The sequence below is a fragment of the Pteropus alecto genome, unplaced genomic scaffold (assembly GCF_000325575.1).
Source record: "Pteropus alecto unplaced genomic scaffold, ASM32557v1 scaffold131, whole genome shotgun sequence".
Lineage (NCBI taxonomy): Eukaryota > Metazoa > Chordata > Mammalia > Chiroptera > Pteropodidae > Pteropus > Pteropus alecto.
Genome location: NW_006434709.1, coordinates 16,161,091 through 16,177,741, shown reverse-complemented (window position 1 = coordinate 16,177,741; position 16,651 = coordinate 16,161,091). Strand labels below are relative to the sequence as shown.

Sequence of the window (16,651 nt, the reverse complement as noted above, 5' to 3'; positions counted from 1 at the left end):
AATTCAGGGAGATACTGACTACATGATTTTATTTCCACTGAGGACATAACAAGAATAAATTAATTTATGTCAGCAGAGAAAGGATTTTCATTAAATTTGAGGAAGAAATTCTACCCAGGAAAAGTTATTAACACTTAAACGGAATACTAAGAGAGAGAGAGAGAAATATATATATGAAACTGCATTAGCTAATAGACACCTTTTAAACACAGGGGGGGTACTCAAATGTAAAAGAGTATGTAGAGGATATACAGTCAGTTATTGCTTTATTATTAAAAAAGAAGTAATTACAAGTTCAGGGCATGGCCTCAGAAGTCATGCAATCTTGGTTCAAATGCCAGCTTTGCAAATTCCCAGAGTGCAAACATGGGTAATTAAAAACATCTCTCTGGGTCTCAAGTTTTCTCATCTGCAAAATGGGGAAAATAGCATCTGCCTTATAGGGTTTTGGGGAGGACTAAATGAATTAATGTGTAAAGAGCTTAAAATAGTGCCTGACACAGAATATGAGTTATGCAAGATCTTACGACTATTGTTCTTGTTATTAGTCAGTATAAAAAAGTTCAGTGACACATTGCCATAATCTAAAAATAGAAATGAAGAATGATTATATTTCATGTGACTGAATTGTAGAAAATAACAGGTTTATCCTTGTCTTTTTATTCCTCCTATTCTCTTCAGCTCAATGCAGAAGTTAGAAGTCAGTTAAGAAATGAATGTTCTAGTCTCCTCCTCCACTAACCAGATGAGTGATTTTTCATAGTTTAAATAACCAGTTAGTTCTCAATGTTCTGGTTGTTTCAAATTCCATTACTTCTCTTTTCTCTCTATTTTCCTTCTTCTCCAACACTCATTCTTCTTCAGTCCTCTTCTTTTCCCCTATCTCCACCTACTTTATCTTAGTCCTCTATCTCATTTCCGCAGTTGTTATACATCCTGAACTTCACAGCTTCCCTGAGGCCTTATCATCCTTCCACACTCCATCTCTTATGAAAGAACGACGCTCCAGGATATAGCATATTTGGCCTCAATCCAAATTTTTATTGTGTCTGTTTAAGATGAAACACAACACTTCCTATGTCATACAAACAAGGACTTATCTAGGATGAATAACATATTAAGCCTGAGGAAAGGGGAAGTGTGCCCATTTTCTTTATTTCCAACAACCTCTGGGATAGTACAAAGCTTTTGGCTAACAGTCATAGAAGAACACCAATCCCAGATGAATTATTCTAATTTCTGAAGCTCTATCTCTTCCTGTACTTCATTGATTTATGAAGGAAATCAATGTAGAGGGCAGAAGAATAAACAATGGATGAAACTCAAGCAAAAAAAAAAAAAATCTTTAAATGTTATTTGAAGCAAATAAAAGTAAGAAAGCCATACTATTTTAACTCTACTATTGTAATCTAAACAAAAGTTTAAGAGGCCACAGGAATAGTGAATTAATGATATATATTTCCAAAAATATTCCCATATAATGATGAAACTGACCAAAAAGGTATGTTCTAAAAGTTACAGATGACTCATTTAAATATTAAAAACAAAAATTGTTACAGATTTCCTAACTACTCTGGTAAAAGAGGTTTGAGGGCTATAACTGGCTTTAAAAAATGGCTGTTTCAAAATATTTCTGCGGTGGTCTTGACTTATTTTTAACTTTTTGGAAGCTCAGTAAATAACTTTAACCCACTAGTTTTCTTATGTATGAAGGTTTTAAAGAGGTCATTATCAACATTAGCATAACTTTTTTCATCTGTTTGAACATAATCGTGACTCATTTAAGAAATAAATAATAATAACTACTATTTAATAATAAAGTTCCATCAAAGTAAATTACGCTTGGTAACTGTCAGAACAATGGTAGAGCAAGACTTAATACAGTGAGTTTTTCACACAACCCCCAGGAAGAGTTGGGATGCTGTTATTCCATAATATGATAATGCTATTTTGCAGAAATCTCAAAATCTCTGATACCATGTTTGATCACACAAAGTCATTTGTCTTACTATAAGGATAGACTTTTTAAGTTTCTAAGGTTCCGTAGTCAACTATTTTAAGTCATAAAGACATTATATTTTAATTACATGTTTAACCAATATATATATTTGAGAATTTAAACATAATTTCCAAGATTTAAAATAAATCTCTGCTTATAGTATGTAATTTTCTTGTGTATGTCATATTTTCTGCATGTCTTTGTTTATATACATATACACACATACACATTTATATATCAAAAGTAAACATCTCATTATTTAAAAATATCTCAATACTTTATTTCACAGAAAGTTGGCCCAATTTTTAAAACAGGGTTTCATAAATGCATCTTACTACATATTTAATTGTGCATTTGGGTTGTGAAATACCATATATAACTTCCTATTTTCACAATGTTTTCAAATGGATAAATTAAACATTTAGTAACCTAAGCATCATATGTAATAATTTTTAAAAAATTTTAAAAAATCAATTTTGCTTTCAAGATAAAGAGCTTAAGCTGAAAAGTTGTACCTTCCGTACAGCCTCTATGGTTATATGTTGCCATGACAGCTATTTCCTTAAGGAGAGTCCGGCACCCGTAATTATAGAGAGACATCATTACTTAAAAGAAAAACGTGAGTCTTTAATTTCCTTGCCATTGCTGGACTGGGGCGGTTCATTTCACTGAATCTAACAATGCCTGAGCAACACTTAAGCTTAGCTGGTTCCGCATGTAAGGCCGGATATTGTTAGGTCATGGACAACAGTAACTCCTAAGCTGTGATCAGTGCTGCTTCTGTTATGGATTGTCATCCACACAGAATTCATTATGTCTATAAGTAAACAAAGAAAGCCCCTCCTGATATTAGGATGTTAATGAAGCAACTGTTCTTCTTAGCAGCTCCTCTTCTAACTTTTGGACTACCATGTCCCTCTTGGGAACCAGCCTGAGAAAGTGCTATATGAAGTAGCACTTGCTCCTGTAATGTGGTGTCAGTATATTTCTAATTATGGTCCAGATAGTTCTGAGCACAAGTAACTAGGCAAGAGTCTGGGTCAGCAACTTTGGCTTGCCAGGTCAGACTTGTTTTCCTCCCACTACTTTCCAATAATAGTTCCTCATATATACCAGAAATAGCATAGAGAATACATCTTTCTAACTCTAAGAACAGCTCCTGAGTTCAATTTTAGGCAATGTGTTGGAAAGCCAAACTCAACCAAAAAGAGACATCATCTTCTCATTATGTAATTTTAATTAAGTGTCTTGTGTACCATCATCTCTATCGTCAGCAGAATCATGCTCTAACTCAGCAACTCTCACTAAGTATCTACATAGGTATCTGGGCTAGATCTTTACATTTGTGCTGAATCACCATGGACTTTTGATATTTTCAATAATTTTATCTCCCAGACTCTGAAATTAACAAAAAGTTTATTTTGCTTGTTTTGTGAAAAGTATTTTCATTCAAAAAAAAAAAAATTCATTGTAATGTTCTTTAGATTCAATATACTAGGACTTCTAGTTGCATTAGAATAGAATCAACACATTAAGCATAATATGAATAGGTCAACAAAGGAAGCAAATAACAAGGTTGTAGAAACAAAGTGTGATGAATTCTTACAAACTATTCCATTTCTTTATTATCATGATATTAGGAAATGGCATGAAATTCAAGGGTCTACCACAATCCTCAATTCTGAAGCCTTTATTATAAGTCAGCCATTCAAATTAGAACCAAGTTGACAACTAGTGAACAAATTCCCAGCATTGATTAGCTGTTTGCTAAGTAAAATACACACACTATGTCATGTAATAGACAGAGTTGTCTGCTGGGGCAATGGGCACACCTAGGCTCACATTTCAGCTCTGACTTTGAGCAAGTTTGCTTTTCTAATCTACAGTTTTCTCATTGTAAAAATGGGAATTTTATAAAACCTATCATGTCTGATGTTACAGAAATAAATAAGGTAAGGTGGACAAAGCACACTGTACAATGCCTTTCACTTAGTAAACACTAAATAGTAATTATAACTGTCGAGATTCTAAGCAGAATGATTTTGTATTCAAATTATAGAGGTGCTTATGGCACCACTAAAGGAGGGGCACCTAGTGCATCTTTTGAAATAATTTGATGCCTAATATTTTGGGGGAGGAATCATGCATATTTCTGAATTTAGACAGTATTATAAAAACTATGGTTGGACTACTAATGTCTTCTAGTCAATACCACTAAAAGGTAATTTCTATTCTGATCTCTATTGCCATATATTAGTTGTCTGTTTTGAATTCATATAAACAGAATTACATACAATGCACTGATATAGTTGCTGCCTTAATTATCTTATCTCATTTGTTTAGACTTTACACATGAGGAACAATGGGACCAATGTTCTCTTTAATCAGCTTGTCTGTACCAATATATTGATACTTAAAGAGAACTCTACCAAATCTAACATATACTATTAAGCAGAAATAATCTAAGTGACCCTAAAATAGATTTACAGAATCAAGTTTAACATTTTTACTATTAACATTCACAACATTCTAGAGCCATCTACCCTACTACCCTTAGATATTTCTTTCACATTTTCAGCTTTTTCTGAGTTTATATTTATCAGCTACTCACAAACACTCTGTGAGGTAGGTAGGAGTTTACAGTTTATTAGTAGTCTGATTAAGTGTTTCTCAACTTACCTTGGAAATTAAAACATAAAACATCAGTGGCATTACTCTACTTTTAACAGTGATTTAGAGGCAAAGCCACAGCTGGAATTTAGTTCTTGAAACTTAGTGCTGCATTCTCTTTATACCCATTGTGTAAATAATAACATGGCAGGAATAGAATCTGAGATAGCATTGTACCCATCCCCATATTCAAGTAGAAATATGTGAAATCCATGTGTAAGAGAGATACCAAAAGCCATGAAATTTCTGAAGATTTCTAAGGCAACTAACAAAACTATTTTTCCAAAACCTAACTGAAACATGCAAAGACTTACTATTCAGCAAAGACCATGACGTTACCATTTCCTGTACTTCCGAGTAACAGTGAAGGGACTGAGCCATAAACTTATAGAGAAATACACAGAAAAAGGTATAAAGGTTTTGCATAATGAACTAAAAACTATTAGAATGCAAAAATGATTCATTCTGAATTATGTCAAACATACTTGTGTACTTTTTGAAAGTGCAGTTTGAATGACGACTTCTAACAGGTTTATTATCTCCATTAATAAAACAAAACCTGAATATCTATAATAAGCCCTAATTTTCAATGCACATTTATAGGAGTTAACCCTACAACCAGTGTAGCCACCAAATGCTCACTGAGAAGGGGATATAGAATGTGGTCAATGACTGTTTTCAGGAACCAGTGTGACTCAGGGTCCTAATTCTCACAATGCAGCTAAGAATAACAGAAATATTATATAGCACCAGTCCTTTCTATAGTCAGTCAGGAGATTTAATTATCACATTTTATTTAATAATATCCAAAACTGGAACATGACTTCACAAGCATATATATATAAATTTATAGGAGAACCTTAAAGACAAATTATAAGTAGGATAATTAATTAGAAATCTGCATCTATACATTAAAATAAATACAGTAAAAAATCACTATTTAGAGGTAAGATTGGAATGGATAAAGGTATTAGTTTATGTGGAGAGTGATAGTTTTTACAAATGCTTTTGTATTAAAGGCTTGCTTAATCATAATAAAATTCTCAAACAGAATACTATTTTTAAAATATTTCCTATCTGCTTGTCCCTATGTGTTGGAACTTTTGGGCTAATCAAATATAATTATTACATTAGAATTTCTTTTAAATGAGGGGGAAAAAAGTCTCATATCTGAATTTTGCTTGAGAGCGCCACTAAATAAAGTCACATCAGCAGAAGTAGTGGTGCTAGTGGTGGTGTAATTAGAACAAAAATAACAAGTAGACACTTCAGAATATTTACTGCATGCCCAGCACTGTTCTAAGACCTTTACATAAAGTCACCTGCTTAATTTTGATAAGATCCTTATGAAGTACTATTATCCCCATTTCAAAGATGACAAAACTGAGGAATAGAAGTTTGAGTGTATACCCACTTAAACCAGGTAGTGTGGCCCCAGAGTTTATATAATTTAACTTCTATACTACAATGGCATCTCAGAATAAACATCTCAAAGTAATATATTCTACCTCATTTGTGGCATTCTAGACAAGTAACAATTTTGATTATTAATTTATAATCAAGACAAGCTTTTTTTGAGAGACCAGGTAGGCAATTTCATTGTCATACTTTAAGAGCTTTCCAGAACATTTTATCGAGATCAAAATTATTGATGAATTTCTCCATTCCTTTCAAAGCTTTTTCGGCCCAGGTGATCCACCTTTTTCTACAATGGGAAACTTCAAACAAAATCTCTGAACCATTTTGTCTAGTACCTACCTATATGGTAACTACTTAAATTTTTTCAAACTTACAAAGATTATAAGTACCTATGTAATATTTTCCTTTACTGTACCAGTTAAAATATTGAAAGCCAGGAATCAATCAACCAATATGTAGTGTCACAAGAAAGACATGTTGAACAAGGTACTTGAGGGTATAATAAAGTATGACATTGCCAAAGGGTTTTAGAAGCCTATAGATTCAATGGTTATATTTGTGAGAAACCATACAACAATCCACATTAAGTGTTCAGATAATGTTTTTCATAGGTAGAACCAAAGTGTTCCAAAAAAAATATGGCCTTAGATTTCTATTTATAAGCAAACTCACAAAGATGCTAACTTCCTTAGAGAAAGAATCTTGTTTTACTCTGTGTCCTCTAGCTCAGTAGACAGCTGACAGTGGTGCTTAACAAATGTTGACTGACAAAAAAGAATGTTTTCTCTCTTCTCTCTTTTTTTTTTTTTTTTGGACTCCTATCAATCTGTCATACACAGTAGAGCCAGAGTGACATTTTTGAAATATAAATTTAATAATGGCTTCCTCTTCCCCACTTTCCACATTAAACTCCTTCCATTGTTTTTCCATCACTTTCACTAAAAGATTAAACTTCTTGACAAGGTCTAGAAAGCCCTGAATAATCTGATCCCGCTCCTTTCTCTAAAAGCTTGATATTCGAGGGCTTTCTCTCAGTTACTTGAATGTGCTGTGCCATCTCTTGCACCAGGATTCTGTACCTAATATTTCTCCTCTGCCTTTACCTAGCTAATTCCTTCTCATCTCCCAGAGTTCAGTTTAAATATCACTCTTAAGGAAAATCTTCGATTAGGTCAATTCAGACTATTTTAAGTTATTACAGTATCAGGTACTGTTCCTCCAAAATACATACTATCATTTTAAGTTTCCATTTATTTACTTTTTTACTTATCATGCCTCCTCACTGGAATGTGAGGTCTGTGAAGGTAGGAACTATTTCTGAGAGTTTCCCATTTTATTGCTGAGCCTAGTACTCAGGCACATACGAAGCACTCACTATTTGTTGAATAAAAAGATGAATGAATAAATGAATGAGTGAATATGGTTGTCTATCTGGTCACATTAGTAAAATCATAGAAAGCAGAGGCTTTATTAAATGACATCTATCACACTGCCATGTTTAGTATTATCAAGCAATCATCCATCACAAGCCATGTGTGTTTATGGCCACTTAAATAAGGAGCAAAAATTAAAATGACATTCATTGTTTAGTATGAAATTTTTATATAAACAACCCTGAAATGAATGAAACCTGGACAAGGAAATCATAAAAAGTATAACTTAATTTTCATCGATCAGCCTTTTATTCTCATTTTTAAGCTGGACAGCCATGGAATTCAGTAATTATTTTAAGCTCCTAGAAAACTATTAGTCCTCTTAAGTAGAAACTTATTAAATAATAATGGCCCTGGGGCACTTAGATGAGTATGATTTACTGAAAAAGCTATGTACCCCATAAGCATCCATCATTCAGGAAAGATGACATTCTTTGATAGTTGAGTTCTGAGGCTAAGACTCTCATGGTCAAAGAATGTAAGTGATGCATAAGTTAGTTATGTTCCATCAGCCAAACGCGCGCACACACACACACACACACACACACACACACACACACACTTTTTTCTCTCTTGAATAATGCCTGAACCTGAAAAAAAAATCAGCCCTAATAAATTGGAAATCTTATTCAGCAAACATGATAATACAGGGCTCAAGAATAACAACAGTGTTTGTGTTCTTATCTAGGCTCTGCCACAAACCTGTTCCTGACATACGATCTTCCTTGTGTTCTCTTTCCATTTCTATGCAAATAAATAAATTGCTAAGCCTGAATAAATAGAGTAAGGATGAAAGTGAACTCATTAAATAAAAATATTCTAGAAGTTCATAGGTGAATAAGTTGTTTCAAGGCATTCCAGGCATTGAGGGGAAAAATAGTTTTACTCTCCTTTAAGTAGTTCTTATATTTTGAATATAAGGCAACTAAAATAGTATTAAACGTTTTTATTAAATTAAAAAAAAATGTAGTTGGGTCCAGGTGTCATTTGAATTTTGTTTAATGTTTTCTGTTAATTTTTTAAAATAAATTTTCTCTAATGACTGTGGATTTGTTTTTAAATTCGTTTTTAAAAAGAATGTAGCAATCAGTGTCAATACTGGCTAGTGGCTGAGCTTTGTTTATATTTTATCTGAATAGAAATCATCTATCCCTAGTCATCTATAGATGGTTGGCATTGGGAGGGGCATCCATTCTCAATTAATTATTTACTAGTCACTTGACACACATGAAACAGGAAGAATAATCAAAATGGAGCCAAACCTTCTGGGAAGAAAGACTGCCTTTATCACTCCCTCTCTCATTTGTGTGATAATCAAAGGAATCCAGCCTATTTTCTTTTCATGACTAGTGGTGATCTTTGAAAGCTCAAATTTTCAAAACGAATCAATGCCCCAGAACAATCCTGATGGATTTTCTTTTTTGAGTTAAATTACTTTATGCATCAGGTATTATACTGTTCAATTACGTATTTTGGTAATTCCAAATTCTTCGTCTCATGGAAAGAGCTATCCACTTGAAAGATAAAATGCATTCCCGAGACATCTAACTCTGCTTCACTACGACATATTACTTTTGCCATGCTTTCTCCATTCTTAACTGCTCCTGATTATGCATGATCCCTGGATTCCTATGTTAAAAATGCACGGAAAAAATAAATTTTTCATTTAAAACACCCTCCCACACAGAACAAGCTGTCATTGTGCCATATTTGTTTCCTAATTTAAGGAAGGAAGTTATATCTCTTGTGCTCTTCATTAAATTGCCTGCTCTGTATTGTAAAGTGGCATTGGGATACTTAGCAATTTTTTTGCCATAAAATAATGTTAATTTTTTATTCATTTCTATTAATCAGTTTGGATGATTGCAACTTCAAATTAAACTATAGCAAATCACTATATGTAACTATCTTATTCATGATTTACAATTAGGTTAGATTTGGTAGAGAAAACATGTATTGTTTTATTTATGTAAAACAAAACCATAAAGCCTGATGCTAAATCCATGGAAATTTGCTGGCCAGGCTAAAATGCAGTATAGGCCATAGAATACACAGTCTTCCATCATGACTTAAGCCAAAATATATTGAAAACAAAAACCCTCATAAAGGTAGAGAGCAATAAAATAGCCCTTTACTTTTCTTTTTATATAAATCCATGAACTCTCCTAATGACCAACTTTTTTCTTCCTATCTTCCTTTGCTGTTTAAACAAGTACAAATTGTATCAAGCCTTCATTTCTCTTAAATTCAGGTGAGAGAGAACTGCCAACTCTAATAAGATTTACAAGGGCTAGTTCTCCTTAGCAGTGTTAGAAAAAAAAAAAGCAGAAGTCATTATAAAATAATATACAACCATACATAGAGCTTAATCCCTACCTACAGCTTTCAAAATTAGATTTATTAATTCACCTCTTTTTAAGTTTCAGCCATAAATGTCATTTACCCATGTGTTGATTGCCTTGATTTGACTCATAGGCTATCTGCTTTAAATCCTGACATCTCTCCTCCTCAGCCACAGATACATCCAATGTTTCATCATTTTTATATCACTCACTTTCTATTCATATGCTTTTCTGTATCTATACAACATTTTTCCTTGATCATTGCCATGTAGTAACAATGGAGAAACACACTAATGACTGAATTTGATTTGTAAAGGGGAGAAAATAAAACTTAGATGTGATTTTTTTTTTTAATTCCACAGTTTCAATCCCTAAGAACAGAAGTTACAGCTTGAACTCCACTACTCAGAAAAATATCATTAGCTGAATAGTCTCAGATAATCTCTTCCAATCCTTCATATGCATCTTGCTTATTAGCCTACAGAAGCTTCTCAATCCAGCAACATCCAAATTTCTCTACTATTTATCTTCTCAAAACATCTGCTAATTGAGAAATGCTATTTAATCTCTCACATTTCTAAACATTAGCTAACCTGTCTCTCACTTTAAGAAATCACAGAAATCACATAATTTTACTTAAATTGACAAATGTTGGACTTGGACATAACCAGAGAAAATAACATTAATTCCAAGAACCCTCCTTCCAATCAAGAAAATCTTCACATGCACACATCCCTCCTTTTTTTCCACAACCAGGAAAAGGACTTCATGCTTTATTTGTAAAAGGCACAGCAGTGCCCAAGAATCCTGTCTCCCTTGTCCTTTACCAAGAGTAACCATATGGGGATTCTCAACCATGGTGAACCTCTCCTGCACTTCATTCTTCACCAAATGTGTGCCCAATCTTCTAAATACTTGTCTGCATCTAATGGGGGAAATCTGTGTATTAGGTACTGAGAGGTGGCAGAGGAAAGCACAACGGTTATTCAGGTGGGCCATGGCCCAATGAAGATAGGAAGCAGCCTTGCCAAGAACCAGAGAAACGAAGAGGAGAGGCCATTCTACTTGCCACTTCGAAGGGACTAGGGTTGGTTTTCTACCTGGAAATGGGGCTGCTCAACCGTTTTGAGGATACAAAAGGAGGTGATGAGGCGGAAAGGCCGGAAACAGGTCTTCGCCTCCAAAGTAACTGAAACGCTGTCCAGAGAAGGAAGACCCCATGCACCAGCCCGGTCCCGCCTGCCCCGTTCTGCCTCCCCACGCCCTGCCCAGGCGAGGCCCTGGAGGGGTGGATCAGGCGTCGGGCCTTACCTTGGCTGCAGTCCTTGCCGCGGAAGCCGGTTCGCGAGCAGTCGCACACCGCCTGGTCGTCCACCACCGAGCACACGCCTCCGTTGAGGCACACCCCGCCCTCGCCCTCCTCGCCCGCCTCACACGGGCTCCCGCCGCCGCTGTTGGGCGGCTCGTCGTCCAGTTTCACCTCACCGCTGTCCACGGGCAGGGCCTGGGAGGAGTTGACCCTCACGTCCCGAATCCACCCTTTGAAGGGCTCGCGCTCCCTCACAGAGGCCAGCGTGAGCTTGAGCGCTGCAGCGCGCAGTTCTGGGGGCAGCCCCCCGACGAAGAGGCCGCTGAACACCGTCATGTCCCTCCGCTTGGACTTGACCTCCACCCACTTGGCCTCCACCTGGTCGATGAAAAGCGTGGTGTTTCGGAACTGACGGCGGATACGGACGTTGTGCCAGGCGCCGTCGTTGACCGGCGTGTCGGCCAGGAGCGTGGCCGGCTCTGCGCAGAAGATGGAGAAGCTGAGCTGCAGGCGGCCGCCGCGCGTCAGGATGAGCTCCAGAAAGTCGCAGAAGCCCTCGTCGTCGAAGTAGAGCACGAGGCCGCGGGCGCTGCGCGTCTTCAGCTGGAAGCTCATTTCGCTCTCACAGCAGGCGTTCCACTTGGGGAAACGCGTCCACTGGCCCTCAGCGCCCGGGAACTCCAGCCCGCTGCCCAGCTCCGCCCAGCAGCCCAGGAGCAGCAGCGAGAGGCACAGTAGAAAGCAACCCCCACGCTGGAGAAGCGCCGTCCCCATGCTCGGGGCTGGGGTGCGGCGGGGGGGTGCCGGGGCCGACAGGGTCAAAATGGTCCTGGACACCTTGATGTAGAAATAAGGGTCCGGGATGGGTGAGGGGATGGGCAGGAGTGGGAGGGATGCACCCTCCTTTATCTAGCTCTTTTTTTCTTCTTCTTCTTCCAGCAACCCCTCCCTCTCTCCCTATAGTCTCCTCCCAACTGGAAAAGGTAGACCCCAGTGGTACAGGGCAGCCACAGAACTTCCAGACCAAAGGGAGGATACACTTTGGAAGCAACGTTCTGGAAAAGGCGACAACAGAAGGTCAGGGGGAATCACTTGTCCATTTGGGTCTGATGAACTAATTCAAGGGCATTGGTGGTATCAATAGATGCTTCACTTCTCAAATATTATCATCTGCCAGGTACCGTTAGTGGTACCAGGCAAAAAAGGAAACAGTTAGAATCAGGTAAGAAGTAAACTTCTCAGGGACGTACAAGGAACCAGCAATGAATAAGAATCCTTGGATGCTTGTGAATGCCTCAGGTTTCTCCTTTAGATGTAGTATCCCAAAGCAGAAGAGAGAAGAAGGCTCCTTGCTTCTTTAGGGCACCACTTATCAACCCCAGAGTAGTTTCAAAGGTCTGCTGTTTCCGTCATATTATGGACTCCAGCACCACTGTAACCAAATCAGAATTTCTTGTGCATGGTCTCACAGGCTGGATTTTACTTTTCTTTTTCCCACCCCAGCAGTAGGGTTCAAACCCAGAAGCTGTGAAATAGCCAGCAGCTGTTAGATGTGGAAATCACCACAGCTCCTCTTCATTTTTCTCCACCTCTGCAAGGCCAAGCTAAGACGCCAGCATATCAATTGGTTGTAGGTTGCTGATGCATTTTGGTTTATTTTGTCTTTTAATAAGGACCCAGTAATCTGTAGAGAATTAAAATGAAAATTAAGTTCTAACATCATTTATAGCATCATATAAATCATTATTCAGCTCAGAAACCAGTATATAACTAGTGCTATTAGTAAGCCAGGGTTAACCTTATTGGAAAGGGCTTATTTGTTCTGACCTACAAGGAACACCCAATGTCTTCTAATAGTTAATATCGCATTCTTACAATCATCCATTGCACCCTTGTAGTTTATTATAACTTAATATGTAACAATCCCAGGTTTTCGCAGAGATTTATATGGTTATCTTTTAATTCTTCTGAGCAAATTTAATTTTTAAAATATATAAAGAGAGAGAAGAAAAGGCCCTTTTAAGGACTTCTGCTTATGTTCTATACTGGTTACACAGACAATAAAAATACAACCTATTCAAACCTTGGTTAATAGCTGATTTTACGACAGGCAAAGCAGATCAAACTGTCCACTGGAAGCTGCTGGCTTGGATTTGTACATCATTCCTACCATTTTATTTTTCTCAGAGAGAGAAGGAATATTGATGGTTTCTTGGGAGTTTTTTTTTCTTTCTAATTTCAAACAAGTATTCTCCTCCTTTGTATTAAAAGAATAATCTGTTATAGGAGAATACATATAACTGGAGTCAGATACCTATTTTTGGTGGCATTTATGTCTAAATTGCCATATTATTAACTCTTCTACTGATGAGTAAAGTATTTAATATTTTGCCTAACAGCGTAGTGATCTTAACTCCTCTTGAAGTCCTTATCTGGCTGTCAGCTCTAGGAATTTGTGTGGTCAGAACAGCAGTTGGTATGTGTATTACCTTGGCTGCTGTGGCTCCAGGATGCTAGAATTTAAAATCCTATCTTTGAATCACTCACTGTACTATTAAATCACCTGTCTTTATTCAACTCTAATCTGACAGGTTCCTGAAATGGTACAGAAATCATAAACAGTGAGCTGTTTTAAAGTCATTTTTAACCAAAAAATAAACTCTTGCATTTTGACCAAGTCACAAATGTATCACCCAGTCATGTCAAGCAAACACATGTATTTCTCTACCCACCCCACCTCCCCCAAAAAATCCTCCACACACACAAACACACATACACAAATTTATTGCTTGGACACAGAATCTCACTGTCCAATTAACACTTTTTTTTCCCCCTACAAGCTGAAACTAGCAGTAATTTATGGCACCGCATTGTGCTGCTGCTCCTCCATGGAGGGAGCTGAGAGCATTTCTCTTCAGTACAGAGCAATCCCTACAGGTGTCAGCTGAGAGCCACCAAGCTAGGGGATCCCACTTCAAGTTCCACCCCAGATGAAATTGATGACTGGTTCTCTGTCTTTCAACACACATACATACAACACACACATGCTGCCCACTAGCAAAAGGATATAAATTTCTCAGTTGCTTATTTATTATGGCTGATACATTCCACACCATCAGCAGTCACCAGCCATATCTTGTCTACTCCTGTGCCAAGCCCAAAGAAAGGTACTCTTAAAAATCATTCGAAGATAGCATATTATTTAATTACTCTCATCTTTTAAGTGGACCAAGGAATCTGCCAAGTTTTCAGTCATTTGCAAAATAAATCTGGAATTTCAAGCTCAAGAATAGTGCTTTAAAAGCATCCACCAGCTCATTTGTTAGAAAACCATTTTTATGTGTGACTCGGAACTGATTATTTTATTAAATAATATTACATAGATGACAAAAGCCTTTCTTCACCCCTCTCTTCTGCCTTCCCCAACTAATGCATACCTTAAGAATTTTTTAAGGAATGGAGGAAAAGGGGAAAAACATAAATATATTCTTAATCACAGGGGAGGTCAACTGACTCAGTTCTTAGAGGAAGCTCATTGTGTGAGAGAGAGTATCTGTATTTATAAGGAGAAAAAGGATTCTCTCTAGGTGCTGGGAAAATCTGACGAGTTCACAAATTAGAGGATGAAATAAAAGGACCTGAAAAACAACCTTACTGCAGCCAGAGGAAGAAGCGCTCTAATTCAAAAGGAGACTAACAGCCTCATTAATCTTTTCTTTCATTTCTAGAATCAAATTCATTCCCAAGCCACTGGAAGGATCGATACAGTATGCTCATCAGCTGCAGCTGCATTTATTTTAATATGTTTATGGTATCTCTCTCACACACACGCGCACGCACACACACATACATATACACATCTACAGACACCTTTCCATATACCTTTCAATATATACCATCACAAAGAACATGAAAATTTTGGAGAAATTTTAGAAGTGTCTATCTTCCCCCACCCCTTGGCTTTTGAAAAGTCCATTAATACCAATGCACACCCAAAATTCTCCCTGGCTTTCCCGCCCAGTCTCTAAGCTCCATCTCTAATACCAGTGCAGTTTCTTGGTGCCTACTACACGAATTAAAGGTAGGCACAGCATGCGGCTGATGGAGAAGGGAAAGAAAGATGTAGATACAGATATATATTTATTGCTTTGGTTTCTAACTTGCCTGTTTTCTTTCTTTTGCTAATAAATCACTGCATTCAGCCTTTAAGTTACTACACCAGTTCCACCATCTCATCTTCTTGTCATGTATTTTAAAAAGCTGCATGCAAAACAACCAAGATCTATACTCCTCCACCCTCCCACCACCCATCCTTTCCCTGTGTATTTGTGGCAGATCCTGGCTCAGTTACAATGGGAGAAAGATATCCTTCTCCAGCTTGCCTCGCCCCATCCCCTCCCCCCAACCCAAACTGAGCTTCTTTACCTGCCCGGTTATTCCCCTTAGCTCGAGCCGGAGCCTGAAGCATGTATCGGTCAAAGCGAATTTCCTGAGGGCTGTGGATAAGGCGACCGCTGCTGCCTTTTCAGAGGCGTCAGGCTTGAGCGTCTATCTCCAGGAGTGCGGGAGGGAAGAACAGGCAACGGAGGGGAGCAGAAGGAGGAGGAGGAGAGGAAAAGAGCTGGGAAGGAGGAGGCGGTGTTGGAGCCCGAGAAGGCTGGGTTACGTGACGCGGGGTGCTGTCCTTCTGAAAGAGAAGGGCGGAGCTGAGCTCTCCGCAGTACCATGGAGAGCGGCGGGCCGTCCTCAGGCTGGGGTACTGATAGGGTCGGCCCGCGGGCCCAGCCCCTCCAGCTCCAGATCAGGATGCTGCGGAGCGAGGTGTTTCTACCTTTGCTTCATCCTCTTGCAGGGGTAGCCCGATCTTGGGGGCGGGGACCTGCCGCAAGCGCTTCTAACTTGTCACCACCCACCCTCAGAGAGAAGGGAGAAGGAGAGAGAGAGAGAGAGAGAGAGAGAGTGTGTGTGTGTGTGTGTGTGTGTGTGTGTAGGGGAGTTGTGGGGTGGGGGGTGGAACACCAGAGAACCAAGTAGCCTACTGAGCATGCCCAAGCCCAGGGAAAGCTGTGTGGAGATTCCACTTCTCCAGGGGTTTAGTCATGACTGGGTGATGGTACCTGAGAAAGTGCCAAAAGAAAGAGGACAAGGAGTTGGTAACTAAGATGAGCTCTAGCTTTATATGTGCACTTTGGTCTCCTGCTTGGAACCCTTGACAAGCTGCAGCTCTTCAAGGAATACATGGACAGGCAAGATTCACACAGTCGCTGGCATTCCCCCAGATCCAATGTTCCTGCCCTACCCCTAACTTGGCCCTGGCCTGAGTGATCACTTCAAACCTTTACACTCTGCCTAGACTGTTCCAAAAAGATGTGAGAGGGACCCACCAGGCTAACATACCAGTTAACTAAGAGACCACACTAAAGTCTGTCTAATAAGGTAAGTTCTGTGGCAGCTTCTTGTCATCCCTCAGCTTTCTATG

The 16,651-nt window shown here is 38.3% G+C and overlaps 1 protein-coding gene across 15 annotated transcripts in view; it reads right to left on the bottom strand.

Annotated features, from left to right (window-relative positions):
* Positions 1-16,130, bottom strand: part of NRXN1 (neurexin 1) — a 1,011,597-nt gene extending 995,467 nt beyond the window's left edge. For 14 of the 15 annotated variants that reach the window (XM_025045123.1, XM_025045125.1, XM_015587507.2 and 11 more), the window contains exons 1-2: positions 15,598-16,130; positions 11,175-12,856 (exon numbers count right to left, since the gene is read on the bottom strand). In XM_025045123.1, coding sequence (XP_024900891.1) covers positions 11,175-11,946 — 772 coding nt within the window. In that variant the 5' untranslated portion in view covers positions 11,947-12,856; positions 15,598-16,130. Of the gene's footprint in view, positions 1-11,174; positions 12,857-15,597 lie in introns of those variants that run through there. The other variant, XM_025045130.1, reaches the window with a different exon arrangement.
* Positions 16,131-16,651: the final 521 nt, after the last annotated feature.